At 46.4% G+C, this 21,536-nt stretch overlaps 1 protein-coding gene across 5 annotated transcripts in view; it reads left to right on the forward strand.

Moving 5' to 3' along the window:
* Positions 1 to 6,463: 6,463 nt before the first annotated feature.
* The window catches only part of cnot1 (CCR4-NOT transcription complex, subunit 1), a 30,884-nt gene continuing 15,811 nt past the window's right edge, over positions 6,464 to 21,536 (forward strand). For 2 of the 5 annotated variants that reach the window (XM_084450813.1, XM_084450815.1), the window contains exons 1-29: positions 6,464 to 6,590; positions 8,275 to 8,569; positions 8,817 to 8,924; positions 9,273 to 9,365; positions 9,577 to 9,645; positions 10,858 to 10,912; positions 11,101 to 11,304; positions 11,560 to 11,728; positions 11,926 to 12,052; positions 12,214 to 12,324; positions 12,485 to 12,655; positions 13,370 to 13,497; positions 13,718 to 13,958; positions 14,081 to 14,200; positions 14,483 to 14,605; positions 14,727 to 14,878; positions 16,733 to 16,904; positions 17,099 to 17,300; positions 17,512 to 17,637; positions 17,945 to 18,069; positions 18,181 to 18,467; positions 18,584 to 18,662; positions 18,828 to 19,082; positions 19,270 to 19,410; positions 19,570 to 19,749; positions 19,860 to 19,976; positions 20,620 to 20,730; positions 20,847 to 20,924; positions 21,285 to 21,480. In XM_084450813.1, the coding sequence (XP_084306939.1) occupies positions 8,468 to 8,569; positions 8,817 to 8,924; positions 9,273 to 9,365; positions 9,577 to 9,645; positions 10,858 to 10,912; positions 11,101 to 11,304; positions 11,560 to 11,728; positions 11,926 to 12,052; positions 12,214 to 12,324; positions 12,485 to 12,655; positions 13,370 to 13,497; positions 13,718 to 13,958; positions 14,081 to 14,200; positions 14,483 to 14,605; positions 14,727 to 14,878; positions 16,733 to 16,904; positions 17,099 to 17,300; positions 17,512 to 17,637; positions 17,945 to 18,069; positions 18,181 to 18,467; positions 18,584 to 18,662; positions 18,828 to 19,082; positions 19,270 to 19,410; positions 19,570 to 19,749; positions 19,860 to 19,976; positions 20,620 to 20,730; positions 20,847 to 20,924; positions 21,285 to 21,480 (4,042 nt within the window). In that variant the 5' untranslated portion in view covers positions 6,464 to 6,590; positions 8,275 to 8,467. Of the gene's footprint in view, positions 6,651 to 8,274; positions 8,570 to 8,816; positions 8,925 to 9,272; positions 9,366 to 9,576; positions 9,646 to 10,857; positions 10,913 to 11,100; positions 11,305 to 11,559; positions 11,729 to 11,925; positions 12,053 to 12,213; positions 12,325 to 12,484; positions 12,656 to 13,369; positions 13,498 to 13,717; positions 13,959 to 14,080; positions 14,201 to 14,482; positions 14,606 to 14,726; positions 14,879 to 16,732; positions 16,905 to 17,098; positions 17,301 to 17,511; positions 17,638 to 17,944; positions 18,070 to 18,180; positions 18,468 to 18,583; positions 18,663 to 18,817; positions 19,083 to 19,269; positions 19,411 to 19,569; positions 19,750 to 19,859; positions 19,977 to 20,619; positions 20,731 to 20,846; positions 20,925 to 21,284; positions 21,481 to 21,536 lie in introns of all 5 variants that reach the window. The other 3 variants (XM_084450811.1, XM_084450814.1, XM_084450812.1) reach the window with 2 other exon arrangements.

Below are 21,536 nucleotides of genomic sequence, written 5' to 3' on the forward strand. Positions count from 1 at the left end.
GACACTCTGGGAAACAACAAAAAATAAAGCACATATATAACAAATACTACATTATAAGACACAACAGATGTAAAGTGTGACTAGGTCATACTGTACAGTATGTGTGTCCAACTGTGATAAAGTTAGTCATGCCGTTATGTGGGGTTGGTGGGATTTAGTCATAGACTGCAGAACTGTGGTCTACGTCTGTGATCACTGACTAGCTATGCCTTATGGGCCATTTCCACTATGCAGAGGTGTCTAGCGAAAAATATTGCCTCCAATTCAAAACCAATAGAATGGTGAGGTCCTTTTGGAAGCTTTTAGTAGTTCTGCCATTGTAGGGTGTAGTCCAAAATCCCTATGGGAAAAATGGGATTTCTGAGAAATGCCACAAATAAAGTTTGTGTTTACTGTTAGAAACATCTAGATGCTAACACCTTCAGTCACTTACTTATGACTAGCTTTCGGCCAGAAGAGGATGTCGCCGGGTGCGCGTCCACATTTTCCTCAGACATTTTGACCCTGAACCACACAACGTCCTCTGGTTGGCATGTCAGCAGCAATGGCCAGTCACTGCCCATCGTGTCCTTGCTTCCAGGTTAACTCCTCCATCCTGTTCCATAGCCAGCACGGGGCTCTTTCCGCTGCCTCTCGCCAACCTCACTGGGAACCTCCTGCAGCCACCCTCAACTGGAAATAGCCAGGCCTGCCACCCTTTGTCCCTAGTACATTGATGGACCAGGTCGTGGTACTTGCTGGTTTGCCTCTCCGAGGCCTCTTCACATCACATGGGACTGTCGGTTCAATCAGAATGGTCATCTTCGCCTATTCAGACAATACGACCATGTCAAGCCTCAGGGATGTTTGGACAACCTGAGGAAAGTGTCGTTTTTCTTCCCAGGTCCACCCTCATCTCCCATGATTGTGCCGCCTGCAGGAGGCTCTTTTCGGAGGAGGATGGCTGCTCCTAACCTGACGCGCCAGATGGTTCGCTTCGCATAACCTTTTTCTGTCTCTCCTGCTACAAGATGTCAGCCAGAGCTCGAAGGGTGAGGATGTCGCGCTGCGCCATGCAGGTGCGTCCCGGTAGGTCAGAGAGGATGTCGAGATGTTGATGGACCACTTCCTGGAGGTCCTGGCGTTGGGCTGAGCTGAGCTGAGCTGTTCCCCCGTGGGGACTTCGGGCAGGGGCTGGCAAGCGGTGCGGGTCGGCCTCGCCCCGGCGGGCGCCTCCAGGTGGTCCTGACATCTCTTCATGAGGTTGACGTGGTAGAGCTGCGTCGGCTTCCGGCGCCCTGGCTGGCGCAAGCGGGGGGTCTGTCCCCCGTAGTAAGCCAGCGTCGGGCGAGACGGTTGGGTCCGGAGCGGGGCCTTGGGATTGTATTCCCAGTTGTGGAAGCGCTGGGACCTGGCGGGTAGATTCAGACTGTATTGGGCGTCTAGGCCCTCTTCACGGTCTGATAATCCAGGGCATCATCGTTGGACGGGTCCCGATGCCTGGAGCCCGTCAGGAAGCGGGCTCGTCCTCCAGCCATCTCTGGAGCTCCGCGGTTCCTTCAAACACGTCGGGGTACGCATCCATGTCGTCCTCCAGTGTGAGTCTGTTGCGCAGGTTCGTGGGGACCAGCGGAGGTGCCCGGGGGGCCATTCCGCCCTGCCCAGCGATGGCATCCTGCACGGCCGTCAGGCCCTGGGTCTGCTGAGCCTGTGCCTGGAGAAGGTGGGTCAGGGCCTGCCCGCCCATGGTGTGGTCCGAACAGTGAAACAAAAAAAAAAGGGTCTACTGGCAGCCCTAGCTCTCAAGATGTCTCACTAGAGGGGGTTAGTGGGCTCGGGTTGCCCGCATTCTCCACCAACTGTGGCAAGAGCGCGCACAATGAAAACACTCAATGAAATTTTATAACAGAAAAGTCCCCAGTCAATCAACGGGCAAAAAAAGGGTGAAATGACGGCCGGCTCCTCCTAGAGTTGGGGCAAACAAACACAAAACCTACTGGCTAGTTCATTCTTGCTGTAACTAAGACAGATGCTGAAAAAAATGCACAGAACTTCACATGCATTAAGCTAACCCAGTAACAATGGCGGCAAGTCTGAAAGCCCTGGGGAGGCCTGTCCTCAGATCCCTGGTGAAGAAAGACCTGGACCCTCTACAGTTTGCTTACCATGCTAACATGGGAGTGGACAACGCTATCATCTATTACACGGGTACTCGGACGACTGCTATTATTGGATGTGTAGGACAGGGGGAGGAATATAGAGGCCTAGTAGAGGACTTTGTTGGGTGGTGTGCGCAGAAAGCTGGCAATATCTGTTTTCTTTCATCAAAAATATGGCTTGCTTGAATAAAATCATAATTAAAAGCATTACAAATTTTCACCTTGTCATTTAAGGGACTGGAGTCACAGTGCTGGGGTGGAGTTTTTAGATAAAGAGTTTCTTTATTGTCATTGTACTGGTGTATACAACGAAATTCAGACGCACTACCCGACCAGAGAAGATAAATATAATGAAAAATTATAAAATAGAAATATATACAATACATAATATTAAAAGAATACGAAGAATATAAAATATATGTAGTTATTGCACAGTAGTATTCTGTGGGGGTGTTCTTTTCAGTGGAGAATTTAGTAATTGCCATAGGGTAGAAACGGTTCATTAATTTTGTGGTGCATGCTTTGTTGGACCTGTAGCACTTTCCTGAGGGCCAAAGGACAAACAGCTGATGGGCGTAGTGAGCTGGGTCATTTGAGATGCAGTATGCTTTCCGTAGGCAACAGGAGCTGTAGATGTCTTCCAGGGCAGACAGATGTGTGTTGGTTATCCTCAGCTGTGTTGATGAATGCAAAGCCTTCTTGTCAGCCACAGAACTGTTGCCATACCACACTGGGATCCCATGTGTCAGGATTGAGCAGCAGTAGAAAGACACTAGCAGCTGTTGTGACAGGCTGGCTTGCCTAAGCGTCCTTAGAAAGTAAAGCCCCTGTTGTGTCTTCTTAACTGTAGAGTTTCTGTTGGTTGACCACGTGAGATCTTCAGAAATGTGGGTGCCCAGAAACCTGAAACTGGAGACTCTATCCACTTTCTCTATTTAGCCTATGTACAGTGGAGGTGATCCCCTACTGAAGTCAATGATGATCTTTGTTTTTTTGGTGTTAAGTGCCATGTTGTTTTCTGAGCACCGGCCTGTTAGCCTTGGCACCTCCTCACTGTAAGATGGTTTATCGTCCTCGGTGATCAGCCCCACCACTGTCGTGTCGTCTGCAAATGTAATTATTTTGTTTGTGTTGTGGGTTCGTATGCAGTCATAGTGTACAGAGAATGGAGGAGGGGGCTCAACACACAACCTTGTGGAGTCCCTGTGCTGACTCACATGGTGGGGACCCGCCTGACCGACTGCGGTCAGTCTGTTAGAAAGTCCTTTATCCAAAGGCAGATGTTGTGTTCGAAGCCTAGGTCGGACAGCTTGGAGACCAGTCTGATGGGGATGATGGTATTCAATTGTCATTTTTTCAAACCTTTATTTATACTCGTACAGCACAAAGGTTTCCCTCATTTAAAGTGTTGAGGAGTTCACACAAATACTCAAATAACAACAGAACAAATACAATATACAATAATAATAATAATAATAATAATAATAATAGTAATAATTAAAAACAGTTACAGGTCGAAGTACAAATGTCAAGAGCCATGGATTTAAACTCTGCGACTGAAGGAAGTACCTCAAGCATTAGAGTATGTTGTGAAGTATTCCAGGTATAAGGACCATCATGGGAAAAAGCAGCTCTACCAAGTTCAGATTGCACTTGAGGAACCCTAAAAACAAGCCGATTGTTTAATCGGGTCTGATAGGTTCCAGACCAACAGAAATTAGATGTATGGTGGAAGTTTTCCAATAATGGCTTTGAAAATGCCGTGCTGTAATCTATAAACAACAGCTGTGCATATGCTTCCCATATAGGTAGAGCAGCACAATGTGGAGTGGCAATAATGTCAATTCTTCATTGACTTCATTGTTTCCAAAATTTAGCTGGGCTACCAGCACTAATGAATTAAGATAAAAAGCAAATATAGCTTTTCTCTCAGCTGTGGTACATCTATTTAACAAGCAGGTGAGGAAGGCCAGCTCTGTTGTGGGGCAACAACTGGACTGTCTGGAGGCAGTGGTGGAGAGGAGGATGAGGGACAAACTGAAGTCCAGTGGACAACCCATCGCATCCTCTCTATGGCGAGCGGTGGCAGATGGGGAAGTACCTTCAGCCCCAGACTCATCCCTCTTAGGTGCAAAACAGAGCGGTTCAGGCGGTCCCTTGTGTCAGCAGCCATCAGATTGTATATCAGTGCCTGAGTGTCCCTGATTGTCTAACAGCCAGAATTTCATTCTATGAACAGCGTTGATAGCTCTTGTGAGAACCAGTCTGATAATCTTGGAAGTCATTAGGCACGTTTGCATGGAGTCTAATAATCCCATTATAATAGGTTTAAAGGGGTAGTGTGCTATTTTGAACATTTAGCCCTATTTGTGGTCTGTCTACCATGAACCTGAAACTTAGAGACCATAATTTTACTGATGGTTTCAGTATTGAGCTAGCTGCAGTTTTTATCCAGGCTCTCACTGGGCTACAATGGAAGTCAAGGGGGCATACGTAAATGCATTATAAAAACTATGATAAAGTGGTTTTCTGAGACGGGAAGCACAGGGTGTAATCTTACCAGTCTCAGTATGTTCTCCTGTGAAATGTATAGCAACCTGAACGTTTTTACATTCACACGTTTGGCAAACTGGCAAAGCCCTAACTGAATAAAAATGCTCATATAAACACCTCAATCCAAATAAAAAGGCCCAAACCGATTGAAATTTAAATCGGTTGCAGAGGAGTAGTGTAAACCTTTTCATAAACCGATCAAGTATCATGTACTGTAAAAGATGAAATGGATTACTCTTGGCTGCGTTCTTTCTGCGCATGCTCTCTGTGAAAGGGCACGTACTTCTATTGCGGGTAAAGCAATAGAAGCAGAACTGGACCACAGCATAGCGTTTGTTTTTAATCCAAACGCAGAACTGAACATTATTGGACGCCTAGACGGCAGGAAAATAAGGAATAACGACCACAAAACGTCAGTCGGAGAGTCAGTTGTTATCAAGCCAGTGCTTCATTAAGAGCACCATAATAACAAACAGACAATAGATATCCATTAGCAAAGTTTTGACTTGAGCTTCTGTAACCATAGTAACTCACTCACTCCTGCCTGCATGCACGTCACACAGCTTTTCTGATTACAAGCATTGCCGCATATTAACACCACAACGTATTAGATCACATCCCGTGTAAACAGTTGCCCCGAAATCTTCAAGAGGATTAAATTAAATCAGATTGAAAAAAAGTGCATGTAAATTTACCTTGAAATCCTCAGTCGGATTGAATCAAATCAGATTGAAAAAAAAGTGCATGTAAACCTATTAATACATTCATGATGTAAATGCAGCTGTTGCCCTATGGTGACCCAAAGTTCCATTGAAAGAGTCTATTACAGTAATAGAACGCTGGTGGCATGATTGAAGGAAGCCTATCGCTGGACTTTAAACTTGTCGCTGCTAACGTGATGATGCAGCTTAATCCAACCATGAACAACCATTGCAATGTCTGGTCTCTGTGGTCTACTAGGTCTTTTGCTATTTATATTTAAGTTTATCAGACCAAACATTTTGCCCATGTTTTGCTCAGGCTATGATCTAATGTCTATTGATTAGGCTACGCATATTATGCAATATGCATTATAGTGGGGTGTGCACAAAAAATACAGGACAAATTGCGGCCCGTATTTATTCAGTAAATGTTATTTATCAATACAGGACAATCTCTATACAGGACGGGTGCCAACCCTAATGCTGTGTTGCGCCGCACAGTTCGCCCCAATCTTGCCACGGGATCCAATGGGTTGCCGTGCGAATCCACCGCAGAAAGTTCAAAAAATTTTACTATTGCGAATGTCGCCTCTCGGCGAATCCTGGCCGCTGGGTTTGCCTGATTCGCGCCGTCCGTGCCGCCCGCCGCCCAGTTTGCGCAAATTGTATTAACTTTCTATGTAAACTCCCTGCGCGGCCGGAAAAAATCATGCCTGGTGTGAACACAGCATAAGCGTATTAAGGAGTAGCCTACTCTACTGGCATTCCGAAACCCAGGCTTAGCTCCTGGATCTTCTTGAGATCCACAATCGTTAGCTGAGAATTTGTTCTTTTCAAATTTCATTCAACAACTGTAGAGATGACATGCATCATGGGTGGGGGACGACAGATTGCACTGTGTAGCCTACTTGTCAGACACGGCATGTGTGAATTTAGGGGTTGAACGCGATTCGGTTCCCAAGAGCCGTTCAAATAGAGCCGTTCAAATAGAGCAGTTCGTTCGCGAACGACCCCTCACTAGTGTCACGAGCATGGGCCCGAGCTTCTGAACACTGCACTGTGCGCGCGATGGTGACAGTCGCCATTTTATTTTGAAAAATCAAACCGAACTGTGAGGAGAGGAACCCTTTTAATTCGTCAAGTTTGGGGGGATTAACAAAAAGGAATGAACATCATAACAGACATTTTAGGAAGCACGGTATGTTTTCATGAGATTTATCCAACGGAATCTGCGATAGTTTTTCAAATGAAGACGAAAGTAAGCTTGTGTTGATGTTGCTAGCCGTTGAGCTCCGTAACATTATCAACGGGCCGGTCTAATTGCTGGAATGTAACGTGGCTAGCTAGCTAACAATCTATACAGGAACTCATATATTGACGTTAGCTGGTGGCGAATTGATATTGAATGTTGAATTGCGTGAGATAAAGTCGATCACAAATTGCACTTGTGACCAAACATTACTGGGCTAGCTAACGTAAGTAGTTAGATAATCTTAGCTAGTTGAAACAAGGAAAATACGTTTGAACGGCGATAGCAACTTGCTAGCTCGACTGTATCAATGTTTTCTAACGTTAGCTAGATAATGCGAGGAGGCAACCTCGCTTTCGACATTCAGAGCCATTATACCTAACGCTAGCTAGCTTCCTCGCATTATCTAGCTAGAAAATATAAATACAGTCGACATTTGTAGCCAGTAGCGCTAGCAGGCATGTAGCTAGCTAGTTCGCGTACTGACCCATAAGGTGACGACGTTAGCTAGCTACGTTACCTCGTTAGCCAGCAACTTAAATGTCAAGTAAATTAACAGTTAAACAGAGAAATGGTTTGCTAGCGCCAAGCTAAAGTTCGTTCAACACTGCGCCCAAGTTAGTTCCCGTGATAACTTTAACCACAATATATTAACTAGCTTTGCTAACGTTAATTAGCTGGGCTAAATCGCTTGGCTCATGAGCCTATTTCTGGAAGGAGCGAGGTTCCATTGCTTCCATCTGGGGAAGCTTGCTAGCTAGCTAACCTGCTGCGTTAGCTAACAGCTACATTAACTTGCTACGTTAGCTGCATGGCTAGATGGCTAGTTTCTTTCCTAAATGTTGGCTAACTCAACTATTTGGTCATAACTTGGGATATGTGGTTGCTTTAGCTAGTTAGGTATAACGTTAATCAGACATTCAGCTATCGCTCGCGAATTGAAGTTTTCTTCATAGCTAATTTAGCTAGTTAAACATGGAACATGATACAGATTTGTTTGTCTTTCAAGGATTATTCGGAGGCTTCTATGAACATCCAGGCAATGTGCTTGTTTAGCTAACGTTAGCTAGGCTTGTTGGTAAGCTGGCTAACGTTAGCTAGCTAGCATGCCTGCTCTTTGTTTCAACGGATGAGTCAGCTAACAAGCTGTCAGAATCCTAGGCTAGCTAGGCAGCTAGCGTAACAGCCTAGCGTTAAAACCAAGGCCCAATTTGACCGACGTAAAATTGAGCCTATAATAAAATTGTGTAGCTTTAGATAAACTGTCTGTATTTGACGGATATACCTTGACGTTTTTTTCTAACTGCATCCTACAGCTAGCTGGCATACTGATTTGTAAATTCATGTAATTCCGCGCCGCTAAATGAATCGAGACCACCACTGACCAGTAGGCCTCAAAGCCTATCACGTTATTTTTGTCCTGACCATTCTCCATGTCAGCTGTTCCCCGTGTTTGTTTTGTATGAACACATAATATACATTAATGGTGGTATTTGCGGTATGGATTTTTTTATAAACCAATTAACGTATTCTGTACTTGGAATTGCGCATGTTTAATACTTGATACTGTATTGTAAAAACGGCTCATCTCATGCCTCACTGAAATAGTTTTTCTCACCCATGTTCTCCTCAGGTGCTGAACTTGATGTTGCACTGAGGGACCTTACCTTGCATCAAGACCCACTGACAGAGGAATCTTATTTGAAAGACTACATTTTTTACACATTGGGGAGGAAGCAGAATTAACAATTATCACTGAAGTGACTAAAGGGGAATAATGGTGATTTTGCGCCGGGCACGGCCGCCTGCTTCTGCCCCGACCAGCAATGAATCTTGACTCGCTCTCGCTGGCTTTGTCTCAAATCAGCTACCTGGTGGACAATTTAACTAAGAAAAACTACAGAGCCAGCCAGCAGGAAATACAGCATGTGAGTAGCATACTAGAACCAATGCGAGGACCTCATGCTCAAATGGCAATGAAATGGTGGTGAACCTTTTTTTTTTTTTAATTCTGAGTCATCCAATCCAAGGTGTTGAATGTCTAATGATTAACAGATAAAGATAAACACAACAGACATCGAGACAGCAGGCCTAACTCTCATCTTGGACCCTTATGTTGCACTGGTTTTGAACCTGTAAGTGGGTATGTGATGAAAGTCCCTCTCCTCCCTGCAGATTGTGAATCGTCACGGCCCCGAGGCAGACAGGCATTTGTTACGCTGTCTCTTCTCCCATGTGGATTTCAGTGGCGATGGTAAAAGCAGTGGCAAAGACTTCCATCAGGTAATTTTTGATCAGCGGCAGGTTATCACAATAACGTGATAATTGGTACTGGAAGTGTTTCCCCCCTTGTTTAGCCTTTATTGAGCTTTGGCCTTGTCCAGAAACAACTATTTGCACGTGTCATAGACACTATTGTGGATTGGAAAGTTACAAGCAAAACCAAACCAAGCCTTTCAGAGGAGGCAGTGTTGTCTTTGCCACGATATCACCCTCCCAGTCCTTTTAGATCTACCTAAGGTTAGGGGCCACTAGGGGTGTTTCTGGAAAGTTCCTGTCTTATCCTTCACCTGTTTTGTTCCGTTTCCTCTTCCCCTCTTCCTTTGTTTGTCAACTTTCCCTAAGACACAGTTTCTGATCCAGGAGTGTGTGTCACTGATTTCAAAGCCAAACTTTATCTCAACGCTCTGTTACGCCATCGACAATCCTCTGCACTACCAGAAGGTAGGTGACACCTATATACATGAATGCACACCCTATTCACAATGAATTGCTTTTGTTATTTGCAATGAATATACTACATCTGTTGGGATTTTCTGCACTGATAGTTTAGTTCAATGTCTGCATGCCCCTGTATATGAGTCAGAATGACAGCTGCGGGGCCCAGAGAATTCTAGGTTTAGTCTTATCCGCTGTCTTTTCTCATTTCTTTCAGAGTTTGAAGTCCTCAGCCCACTTGTTTGCTCAACTGAGTAAAGTTCTTAAGCTAAGCAAGGTCCAAGAGGTAAGTGAAGAGACGGTCTGAAAAAAAAAAAAGTGCATTGTATTATGACAATGTTTATATATATTTGTGAGATTTTGTAAGATTCTAAACATTTGAAATATTGCTTTGATACTCAAGTGCTTGAGCCAAATTAAGAGGGATTAAGGGATTGAGCTCAGATGTGAAAATTCCCTTTTTGTAGACTGTGGTGTTTGGCTCTGCTAAACCAGTTAAAATACTTGATTATAATTTAGTGTCAGGTCGACACCAGAGCATTAAAAAATAAAAGCCTGGCCACAATAGCTTGCATGTGTGCTGACATCCAATCAGCAACACGGCATTCTTCTATGGCCTTACAGCTACCCAAACCCACAAACCATGAGATTGAACCAGACTGAATTTAACTTGGCAGATGGGATTTTTCCTCGTTGCTAGCTCGTAGCAGGCTCATAGCACATTACTTACTGCGGCTTTAGGTTATAAAAGTTAAGTTATATAGACCAGGCAAATTTATGCTGTCTTGGGAAAGAGGGGACAATATATGGCACAATAAGCCACATTTTTAATACATAACCATTGTCTATTATAAGTCACCGTCCAGAGCATCACACTGGAAGACAGTAGGAAGAGAATAATTCTCTACTATGCACGAATAATGCGCTGAGCCAGGTTAATTTGCATGAGTAATGTAGTCTGACTTACCGGATGTGGGTTTTGGAGATGAGCCTTGTGATTAGGAGGCGGGAGAATCTTCCTGCCGTAATCAGATTCAATCCAGACTCCTCCCCTTCTTCTATCTGCGTGTTATCATTTTCAAAGTCCCCTTCATTACGTGAATCAACACCAACCCCGAGCTAGCAACCTACATGCTGTAAATGGCAAGATTTGGATCGTGCAATAAAGCAGGCCTGCTTTGTTCTTTCGGTGGATCATTGTAATGATAGACAAAGTCTGATTTACAACAGTTGCTGTCTAAAAAAGTTTTATCTCAAGCATGGCCTGTTGTCTGCAGTGTTAGCTCCGCCCAAGACTATTGTGATTGGTTTTAAGAGCATTTTTTCAGCCAGACCTTTGTCCAGTGCTGGAACAGCATAAACGAAGTGTGGAGATAGGTCTGGCTATGCGAAGCCAGGCCTATGAAGCCAGACCTATGAGTAATGTAGCCTCTCACGATGCAAACCACCTGAACATTTATGGAGCAATGTGTCACTAATAAACTTCTCATTTCCTCAGGTGATATTTGGCCTAGCTTTACTGAATTCGTGCAACGCAGACCTTCGTGGTTTTGGTAAATATTCTTTCAATATTTTGATTTAAATGCTGACTTTAAAACTCAACATTGAAGTGCTTGATTGGCATGCTTCGGGAAAGGGCTTTAGAGTTGATCTCAAGTATTAGTTGTCTGGGGTAACTACATTTGAGTGGCAAGGTAGCGGGGTTCTAATGTTGTCTCTCTCTCCTCCGCCTGTCTTCCAGCCGCGCAGTTCGTCAAACAGAAGCTCCCCGACCTCCTGCGCTCATACGTGGACGCCGACCTTGGAGGTAGCCAGGAAGGTGGCTTCCAGGACATCGCCATAGAGGTCCTGCATCTGCTCCTGTCCCATCTCCTGTTTGGCCAGAAGGGAGCCATCGGTGTTGGACAAGAGCAGATTGAAGCCTTCCTTAAGACACTGTGCAGAGGTGAGGGGTCACTGGGGATGAATGGAGGGGGGGGGGGCATGGAAGTGCTCTAATCCTAGTGTGTGCATGGTCCTTAACTGATCAAGGTTGAAATGATACCAGCCAACGCGCGTATCATGTATGTGAAATGCTGTGTTGCATATCGGGTTGATGACACCAGCTTTGCCGACCAGTGTTTTCCCAATATTATCACAGATCCCCGAACTTTGCGTGCGTAATGCTTAGAATACTCATTCGGATGGCGGTGTGTTTCAGATTTCCCCCAGGAGCGCTGCCCTGTGGTGCTTGCACCGCTGCTGTACCCTGAAAAACGGGACATTCTCATGGACAGGATCCTGCCAGACTCGGGAGAGTTAGCCAAGACCATGATGGAGAGTTCTCTTGCAGAATTCATGCAAGAAGTTGGCTATGGCTTCTGCGCCAGGTGATTAGTCAAAAACGAAACACTGTCGGCAGCAGACGTTTAAATGGAGGCGGCTGTTCAGATGCAGATGCTGTGATAATGATTATATTGACTATAATAATTATGACTGAGTATACAAGGAACAAGTGTACATCTAATAAACTGGGTGAGTCTTGGGCATATTGGTGCTAATGTTTTGAATCCCTGTGTGTTTCCAGTCTTGATGAGTGCAGGAACATAATCCTGCAGTATGGGGTGCGAGAGGTGACTGCCAGCCAGGTGGCCAGGGTCCTGGGCATGATGGCGCGCACACACTCTGGCTTGGCAGATGGCATTCCATTACAGGTGAGATGCTGCATTGCAGACCAACCAGAACAAAAGCACTCGTATATTCCTACAGGGAAGGGATGCATATGAACCAAGGTGGACATTGAGATGATCGTGGCCCATAGTGCTGCTTTTAACAGTATATACTTACATGTTTTGTTTCTTTGTGTGGTTCTCAGTCCATCTCGGCCCCGGGCAGCGGGATCTGGAGCGACGGGAAGGACAAGAGCGACGGCTCGCAGGCCCACACCTGGAATGTAGAAGTTCTCATTGACGTGGTCAAAGAAGTGGTACGTACCTGGGAACTGTCTGGTTCTCAACTTATCCATCTGTACAGAGAACCTTACACTCTTCTGTTATATCTTTTTATGTTAATATTACGTGATTCAAGGCACACATAGAGCTTCTGATGGTCAAAATTTGACCTCTGATCTTGTATATTGTTCCCAGAACCCCAATCTGAACTTCAAAGAGGTGACCTATGAGCTGGACCACCCGGGCTTCATGATCCGGGACAGTAAGGGTCTGCAGATGGTGGTGTACGGCATCCAGAGAGGCCTGGGCATGGAAGTCTTCCCTGTGGACCTGATCTATAGGCCCTGGAAACACGCAGAAGGACAGGTGACAACCCAATCTCTACACAAACCCCAAGACTGCTCTGTCTTATGGACTTTTGGAAGATAGGAGATGGGCGTGAGAGAAATCCCAACCAGTGTTTCACATGGCGAGGTGGAGCTATACGTTTGTGATAGATTTCCCCTTTGGTGCCTTAAGCTGAGAATACACTACAAGATATTATGCCGATTTTATACACTATTCACAATCCTGCCAAGTCTGTCCTAGTCAGCAGCAGTCTGCACTAGTTGGGGGTAGTCGGAGTGGCAATTTGGCACAGAAAAGTGTATGAGGGGTACAGATTTAAATCGGCAAGTGTATGATGAGAACAGACTCCCAATCCGAATGGGAGCATATCAAACATGTTTGATTTTTTTTTTAGCAGATTCTGGACGCAATCATGTAGTGTAAACTCGTCCAGTCGTTAAATGTGCGATACCCAGTTTTTCAGTTGTCATACAAAAATCAGCAGAAGCAAGTCGTCTCCCAGTCATTTCATAATCTGTTAAGATTGTGAAAGTCTTCTAGTGTATCCGAGTCTTTAGCAAATTAAAGTGCAGGAGCTCAAATCATGAAGAAGGCGGAGCTATAAATCACGTTCGTCTACACTATCAAGTCCTCTCGGAGGTAACAGGCTTTGGGATTGGGGACTTGTTTACGTTGAACCACTTATCCTGACCTCTTCCCTACTTTTTCATCCCTCTCCCTCCCATCCTCCAGTTGTCATTCATCCAGCACTCCCTGATGAGCCCAGAGATGTTCTGCTTTGCCGACTACCCCTGCCACACCGTGGCCATCGACATCTTGAAGGCCCCGCCAGAGGACGACAACAGGGAGATCGCCACCTGGTACGACCGCCCCTCGCTTCATCTCCACACACGTCTGAGATCATTGGGCGGTCACTAAAGGGAAATGGCTAACTTAACTGGATTTGCATGCCGTACAGGAAGAAGACCGTGTCTTTCATTCTTTCTAATCTTCTAAACGACACACCACCTTTCTGTCTTTGTAGGCTTTCGCACTGTGGCGGCGAACCTTTAACTCATCTCTTGTGTCTCCCCCCCGTAGGAAGAGTCTAGACCTGGTGGAGAGCCTCCTGCGCCTGTCGGAGGTGGGACAGTACGAGCAGGTGAAACAGCTCTTCAGCTTCCCCATCAAGCACTGTCCGGACATGCTGGTGCTGGCCCTGCTGCAGATCTCCACATCCTGGCACACCCTGCGCCATGAGCTCATCTCCACGCTCATGCCCATCTTCCTGGGCAACCACCCCAACTCGGCCATCATCTTGCACTACGCCTGGCACGGACAGGTGGGTACCCCGGGGAGCCCCCGTCGCCCCGAGCTGCCGTAGAGATGGTTTTCGATGGCCGCGCGCGCACGCGCTCGTGTGTGAATTGTGAGTAAGTCTGGTGCGGCTGTTGCTGTCCCCAGGGCCAGTCCCCCTCCATCCGCCAGCTGATCATGCACTCGATGGCAGAGTGGTACATGCGAGGGGAGCAGTATGACCAGGCTAAGCTGTCTCGCATCCTCGACGTGGCCCAGGACTTGAAGGTACGCATGTCCACGGCGCCTTCCTAGTGGAATGACGTCACTGGATAAGTTGCAATCAGTGTTGGAAATTCACAAAGGCGAAGATATTTTCAGAAATATCACCAGACACCCCCCCCCCCCCCATTCCCCTATATAGGCTGCAGTAGATAGAGATTCACATTTTGAATAAGACATGATTTAAACTGAAGTCAGACAAACTGAAAGGAAAAAGAGAGGATTAGCCATGAGATGCTGAGAGGCACCCTTGCACCTTGTCTAACCTTTGTTGCTGTTGTTTTCCAGTCTCTATCGATGCTGCTGAATGGTACTCCATTTGCCTTTGTTATTGACCTTGCTGCACTTGCCTCTCGCCGTGAATACCTCAAACTTGACAAATGGCTGACTGACAAAATACGAGAGCATGGGGTGAGTCTCTTATCTGATCCGCCCCATCTACAGAAACCCTCTGTGAAAAGTGTGTACATTACGATCGACGAGCTCCCTGACGTGTAACCCTGTCATGTGACGTGTGCGTCGTGTGTTCTAGGAGCCCTTCATCCTGGCATGCGTGACTTTCCTGAAGAGGCGCTGCCCTTCCATCATGGGTGGTCTGGCTCCAGACAAAGACCAGCCCAAGAGCGCCCAGCTCCCCCCGGAGACCCTGGCGACCATGCTGGCCTGTCTGCAGTCCTGTGCTGGGTACGTCTCTCCCACCACATCTCTGATTCTCTAGCCTTCTGGTGGTCTAAAGATTATTTCTGACTGTCTACTGACTTTTTCCCTCTCTAGATCTTTGAAAAAGGCCTTATTTCGCTGTGTGCCTAACGTTTTTAATCACTGAGGATTAGGGATGCAATCAATTAATCGATTAATTGATCGTTAACGATTTACTCGATATGGGATTTTACTTGATATAGGATTGTGTACCGTAAATCCTCTAATAGTGGCCGGGGCCTTTATTTACTGAGCTGCAGAGAGCCCCAGGCCTTTATTGGAGGCAGGGCTATATTAGAGGCAGGCCTTTATTTCTTAAAATGAAACTTTCATGGACATAATCCCTTAATTTCAGAACTTTTATTGCAAAAACGTTGCACAAACCAAAAAATTTGCCCTGTGTCATCCAACAAAACAAATCACAGAGGCCTACCGGTATGCAAACAGAAAGTGAAAGTTTAGTGGAAGGGGCTGCACACTCTGAGGCGACAACGCCACAAACTGTAAATGTATATAACCAGACAACGTTAAGTGATGATAATTTAGCTTTCTTTGTAGCTCAGTGTCCTCTAAACAATTCCTGTTTTCAAATCTAGTGGCAATGGGTCGGTTTTAAACTGGGTTGCTAATTTGGACGATAGCGCTGCAACTTGGAATCCTGGAGGGGGGCTGCGTTAACTCCCATTCCACCAACTCCTATGTACAGTAACGTTGGTACAGTAATATGGAATTTGAGGCATCGCCAAGCAATATTTTCAGGGAGACACTTCGCAGAATTCATAGTGATGATCTGTGGTCGTTTTTATATAACTAAATATGCACATAACATCTCGATGCAGATGCTCAGCCAGCACCGGGAGCTGAAGCTGCAGCCGTACGTAATGTCTCAGCCATGGCTCTTCTTTTGGGTGAGCAGTACGCAGCCGCGTTGCTATTGGCAACATGGACATGGATGTTGAGAGCTTTGTACGCGACATGCCCCCACAACTGGATACAAATCCGGAAGACTGGTGGAACGTTAACGCCACGAGATTCCCCAGATTGACACAGTTAGCACGCCAGTACCTCTGCATTCCCGCAACATCAGTGCCATTGGAGAGGGTATTTTCTAATGGTGGACTGCTTGTTACCAGGCTCTGCTCCCGATCATGGATGTATTAATAGAACTCACACCCGAACAGGTCGACATGCTGATCTTCCTTAACAAGAACAAGTAGGCCGCTAAATGTCAGATGTGCAGATTTCGTTAGAATAACAGAATAATTCGTTCTGTTACAGTTTTTCCTTATTAACCAAGTTAATTTTGGAGGAATGTTAAGTTAATGTTTTATTTTCATTTTAATAACCTAATTCCTAATGTTGATGAGAAAATAATAAAACTGATTGAGGAACAAAAACGATTTTTATTATTATTAATATTATTATAGCATTTTTTATGAATTAATCGATTAACTGATCGTTAACATTACCAATTATCGATAAAGAAAAATGCCTTAAATTGACATCCCTACTGAGGATCTCCACGCCCACGCCCTACCACCATAATACACCTTAAACTGTCATGAGGCAGATTAACAAAACAGCTAGCACTGTAGCAGTGTTTACACCATTTATATTGGATGGATATCGACAATAAACCCTTACACCGGTACATGTGGTCATTGGTAAATGTAGGTCAACAAGTTTGTTACTTGGGCTCAAAAACAACAGCACTTATAACGGGAATGACCCTTGACTCCGACTTGAGTTCAAGTTTGTGGGGGACAATGCCCTCTTGCTGAAGCGCTGCCAGCCCCCGTAGTTCTCCCTTCTGAGTGAGAGCCCCGTTGTTCTTCCTAGGAGCGTGTCTCAGGAGCTCTCGGAGACGATCCTGACCATGGTTGCCAACTGTAGCAACGTGATGAACAAAGCGCGCCAGCCTCCCCCAGGGGTCATGCCAAAGGGACGCGCTCCCAGCACCAGCAGCCTTGACGCCATTTCCCCTGTGCAGGTATCGGTGTCTCCTCTCCAGGTGAACCACTAGCACTGCATCTCCGCTCTTCAATAAACACATTGTCTGCATACAGTTTTGCACTTGGAATGACAATTCTGCCAGCTGTGGTTGGCTAAATCAAAACACACCTTTGTTACTGAGTAACGTTTAACATGTCGCCACCTGCGTATCGTCTTGGCCTGTTCTAACCTTCCCGTTACTGTGTGTTTCAGATCGACCCCCTGTCTGCTATGGGCACTCTGAACCTGGGGGGCTCCGCCACCTCTCACACCCAGAGCATGCCGGGCTTCCCCACCACGCTGGGGTCGGCCTTCAGCAACCCCCAGTCCCCCGCCAAGGCCTTCCCTCCGCTCTCCAACCCCAATCCCAGCACGCCGTTCGGGGGCATTGGATCCCTGTCCTCACAGTTACCTGGTATGCAAGTTTAACTGGACCCTCTCTCTTTCCTAGACTTCAGTACTTTGTCCCTCTTTCTTTGTGAGGGCTAGAATGACTTTCCTTGGGAATGCATTTTACAGACTTGTTCCTTTTGTTGAAGATCTAAATCATATTTCTTTGAGGCATGTATGGTTTTGATGCCACAGTAGTAGACTAGAAACGACGTCCGTCTGTGTGTTCTGTCCAGGTCCGTTGGGCTCAGGCATTGGCTCGGGTATCGTTTCTGGTCTGGGGATGCCAGCGGTGAGCAGCGACCCGTTCGGGACCAGGAAGATGAGCACGCCGGGTTTAAACCCGCCCACCTTTCAGCAGAGTAAGACGGAGGTCCTCTCGGCGGCGTGGCTGAAGGAAAGCTCTGCACCTCAGCTGTATTTCCTCTCAGTGCCAGTCACAGGAATCTGGCGTTCATCCCTAATCAATTAGAAACGCTGGGTTTTCTCTCAAAATATATGATTTATGAAGAAAAAAGTGTTTGACACAAACTGAATCTAAGAGGAAATACAAGTCATTATGTGGCTGACTTCGCTGCACTTTCTATTCATTCACTATGCCTGCTTCATCATACATGGGATGGAGTCTGGTTTTATTGTCTGACACGTCTCTCTCACCGGTTCTTCCAGCTGACCTCTCTCAGGTCTGGCCCGAGGCGAACCAGCACTTTAGTAAGGAGATTGACGATGAGGCCAACAGCTACTTCCAACGCATCTACAACCATCCCCCCCACCCCACCATGTCTGTGGATGAGGCGAGTCTCACACACACACACACACACACACACACACACACACAAACAAACATCCATGGCAACCGTGTTGTTCTCCCCCTGTGCTTACTCTGTGCCTCCTCCCCCATGCAGGTACTGGAGATGCTGCAGAGGTTCAAGGACTCGACCATCAAGCGCGAGCGGGAGGTGTTCAACTGCATGTTGAGGAACCTGTTTGAGGAGTACCGCTTCTTCCCCCAGTACCCGGACAAGGAACTGCACATCACCGCCTGCCTGTTCGGGGGCATCATCGAGAAGGGCCTGGTCACCTACATGGCCCTGGGCCTGGCCCTCAGATACGTCCTCGAAGCCTTACGGAAACCCTTCGGATCCAAAATGTATTACTTTGGAATCGCTGCTTTAGATAGATTTAAAAACAGGTATGCTTTTAACGCCGTTTTACCCTTCTGTGGTATTCTACTAATGTTTGTCTGCTGCTCATTTCTCTGGTTCAGATGTGTTCATTTTGAGCAACTGATCTGGTCTCTCCCTCTAGATTGAAGGACTATCCCCAATATTGTCAACATTTGGCCTCAATTGGCCACTTTCTGCAATTCCCCCACCATTTACAAGAGGTAAACAGGTTTCTTGAATCTTACACTCTCTCTGTCCATCCACTTTGTGTCCTATTTTTGTTCTTTTCAAAACTGCTCTCCGCACCGCCTTTAGTCCCGGGTGCGAAACTTACTCCTAGATAAATAAGTCTCTCGCTCCGCACTTCCCATATCCTGTGCGTGCAGTATATTGAGTACGGCCAACAGTCACGGGAGCCTCCGGTGAAGATGCAGGGCTCCATCACCACCCCCGGCAGCCTGGCTCTGGCCCAGGCCCAGGCCCAGTCTCAGCCTCCCAAACCGCCACAGCCCGGCCAGGCCAGCACCCTGGTCACCACGGCCACCACCACCACCACCGTGGCCAAAACCACCACCATCACGCGGCCAACACCGGGCAGCTTCAAGAAGGATGTCCCGGTGAGTACGGCCCCGGCGAAGATGGTGAGGATAATCGTCTTATTTGCATTAACACAACCACATCCACACGACACGTGTTCTAAATGAATTTTTCCTGAATATTGAAAGCGTTTTATTAAATTTGAAGTGCCGTCATTTTGAAATGCTGTTTGACTCTGTGACGGAGAGCGAAGTGCACTGAGAGACCGCTAATGCAGCTGTGTGATCGCAGCCCTCCATCAACACCACCAATATCGACACGCTGCTGGTGGCCACAGACCAGACCGAGAGGATCGTGGAACCCCCCGAGAACGTTCAGGAGAAGATCGCCTTCATCTTCAACAACCTGTCCCAGTCTAATATGACACAGAAGGTGAGTCCGAAATATTTAACTTAATGAACTACTTCTCACGAAGTTGACTCAGAAATATTTAACTTAATTAACTACTTCTATTAAACCCCTTCTGCTGTGCAAGGGAAAAAGAGCCTGAAACGTCTTAATGAAACGTGTTCGCTCCTTTCTCCCCATCAGGTGGAGGAGTTGAAGGAGACAGTCAAGGAGGAGTTCATGCCCTGGGTGTCCCAGTACCTCGTGATGAAGCGTGTCAGCATCGAGCCAAACTTCCACAGCCTCTACTCCAACTTCCTGGACACACTCAAGAACCCCGAGTTCGTCAAGATGGTTCTCAACGAGACTTACCGTAACATCAAGGTGAAAACCCCCTCACGTCATCATAGGCTACTTCACATTATCAGTCATAAGTCAATTCTGGTTTGAAACCTTGTTTGTTAATACTAGTTTCTCCTCTTCCTGTCTGGTAGGTTCTCCTGACCTCTGACAAGGCAGCTGCAAACTTCTCTGATCGCTCCTTGCTGAAGAACCTGGGCCACTGGCTGGGAATGATCACCCTGGCTAAAAACAAGCCCATCCTGTACACTGTGAGTAACTAGCGCAAGAACACTACCCACAGTGATCAATGTCATTAGCTCTGTAGTTAAGCATAATACAAAATAAAATATTATTATTTTGTCTCAATTTGTTATGGGGTGGTAGTCCACAAAGTATGGACACAGTATGATTAGGCTGCTACTTGTGGATCTTTGCTCTTGACAAATGCCCACGGCTGAAAGGTTGAGCCTCAGCTCCAGCTCTGAGCATTTTGGACGCAAGAAGCGATCACACTGGAGTGTCCTGGTCTTTCTTTCTTAAAGAGGCAAAGTCGACACTTGCTTAAGTTGATATTTGGATTAAACACTTACATTATGTGTCTGCCTTTTTAAAATCAAAAAGCCCTGCACACAAATAAAAAGCTGTTTCCGATATATTGGAAATAAAAACTCTAAAGTGACGTCTGGACGTGTTTGCCCTTTGTTTTTCCGCAATTTCCACGATTCCTTTTTCCGTGTAAGGAAATGGCTACACTAACGGTGATTTTAAAAAGGCCTACACACAGAATTTAAGCATTGAATCCAAATAATGTCAACTGAAACAAGCGTGACTGTGCCCCTTTAAAGTACTGTAATAAAACACACCCTCCACTGTGGTGTAGTTTAACAGGCTGACTGTCTTGTTCTCTTCCAGGACCTGGAGGTGAAGTCCCTGTTGTTGGAGGCCTATGTCAAGGGGCAGCAGGAGCTACTGTATGTGGTCCCCTTTGTGGCCAAAGTCCTGGAGTCCAGCCTACGTAGCATGGTGAGACCGTATAAGAGACCTCAGTCTCCTCCTCCACATCCCCCTCTCACTGCTCTCGCCATGTCCAGTGTATTTGATCGAAGCTGACCGTTGCGTTTCTGGTTTTTGTCCTGTAGATCTTTCGACCGCAGAACCCCTGGACCATGGCCATCATGAATGTCCTGGCAGAGCTACACCAGGAGCACGACCTGAAGGTCAGATACTATTACTTCCTGTAAACCTTTCACCTGCCTGAGCCTGGTGATGAGTGAATCTACTGGTGCACAGCTCTGGCCCTCCCAGCCAAGTCCTGCTGCTATTGGTCTCACTAATAATGCTTTTCCACCACGTGGTATTTGGTGGTTTTTGGTTTTCTATTAAGTTTTTCCTAATTTATTTGTCATATGTATGGGCACAGTATAAATGCCTACTTGAGAGCTACTCGCATAGACAGCCAATGATAAATACATAAACCCTTTGAGCCTCCAGGTCCAAGACCTGATGCTCCAGTATCTTTTGCCCGAGGGGGTGAGTGTGTGCTGATGTGTCGTTCCTCCGCGTCTGCCTCACCACAGCTGAACTTGAAGTTTGAGATTGAAGTCCTGTGTAAGAACCTGTCCCTGGACATCAACGACCTGAAGCCCGGCAACCTGCTGAAGGACAAGGACAAGCTGAAGAGTCTGGAGGAGCAGCTGTCCGCGCCCAAGAAGGAGGCCAAGCCTCCCGAAGAGATGCTGCCGATTGTCACCACAGGTACACCACTGTATACAGGTATTTACATTTACATACGCTTCTCTCTCCTCCTCCCCCTGTGACTCCCCTTCCCT

Source organism: Borostomias antarcticus (genome assembly GCF_949987555.1).
Source record: "Borostomias antarcticus genome assembly, chromosome: 16".
Classification (NCBI taxonomy): Eukaryota; Metazoa; Chordata; class Actinopteri; order Stomiiformes; family Stomiidae; genus Borostomias; species Borostomias antarcticus.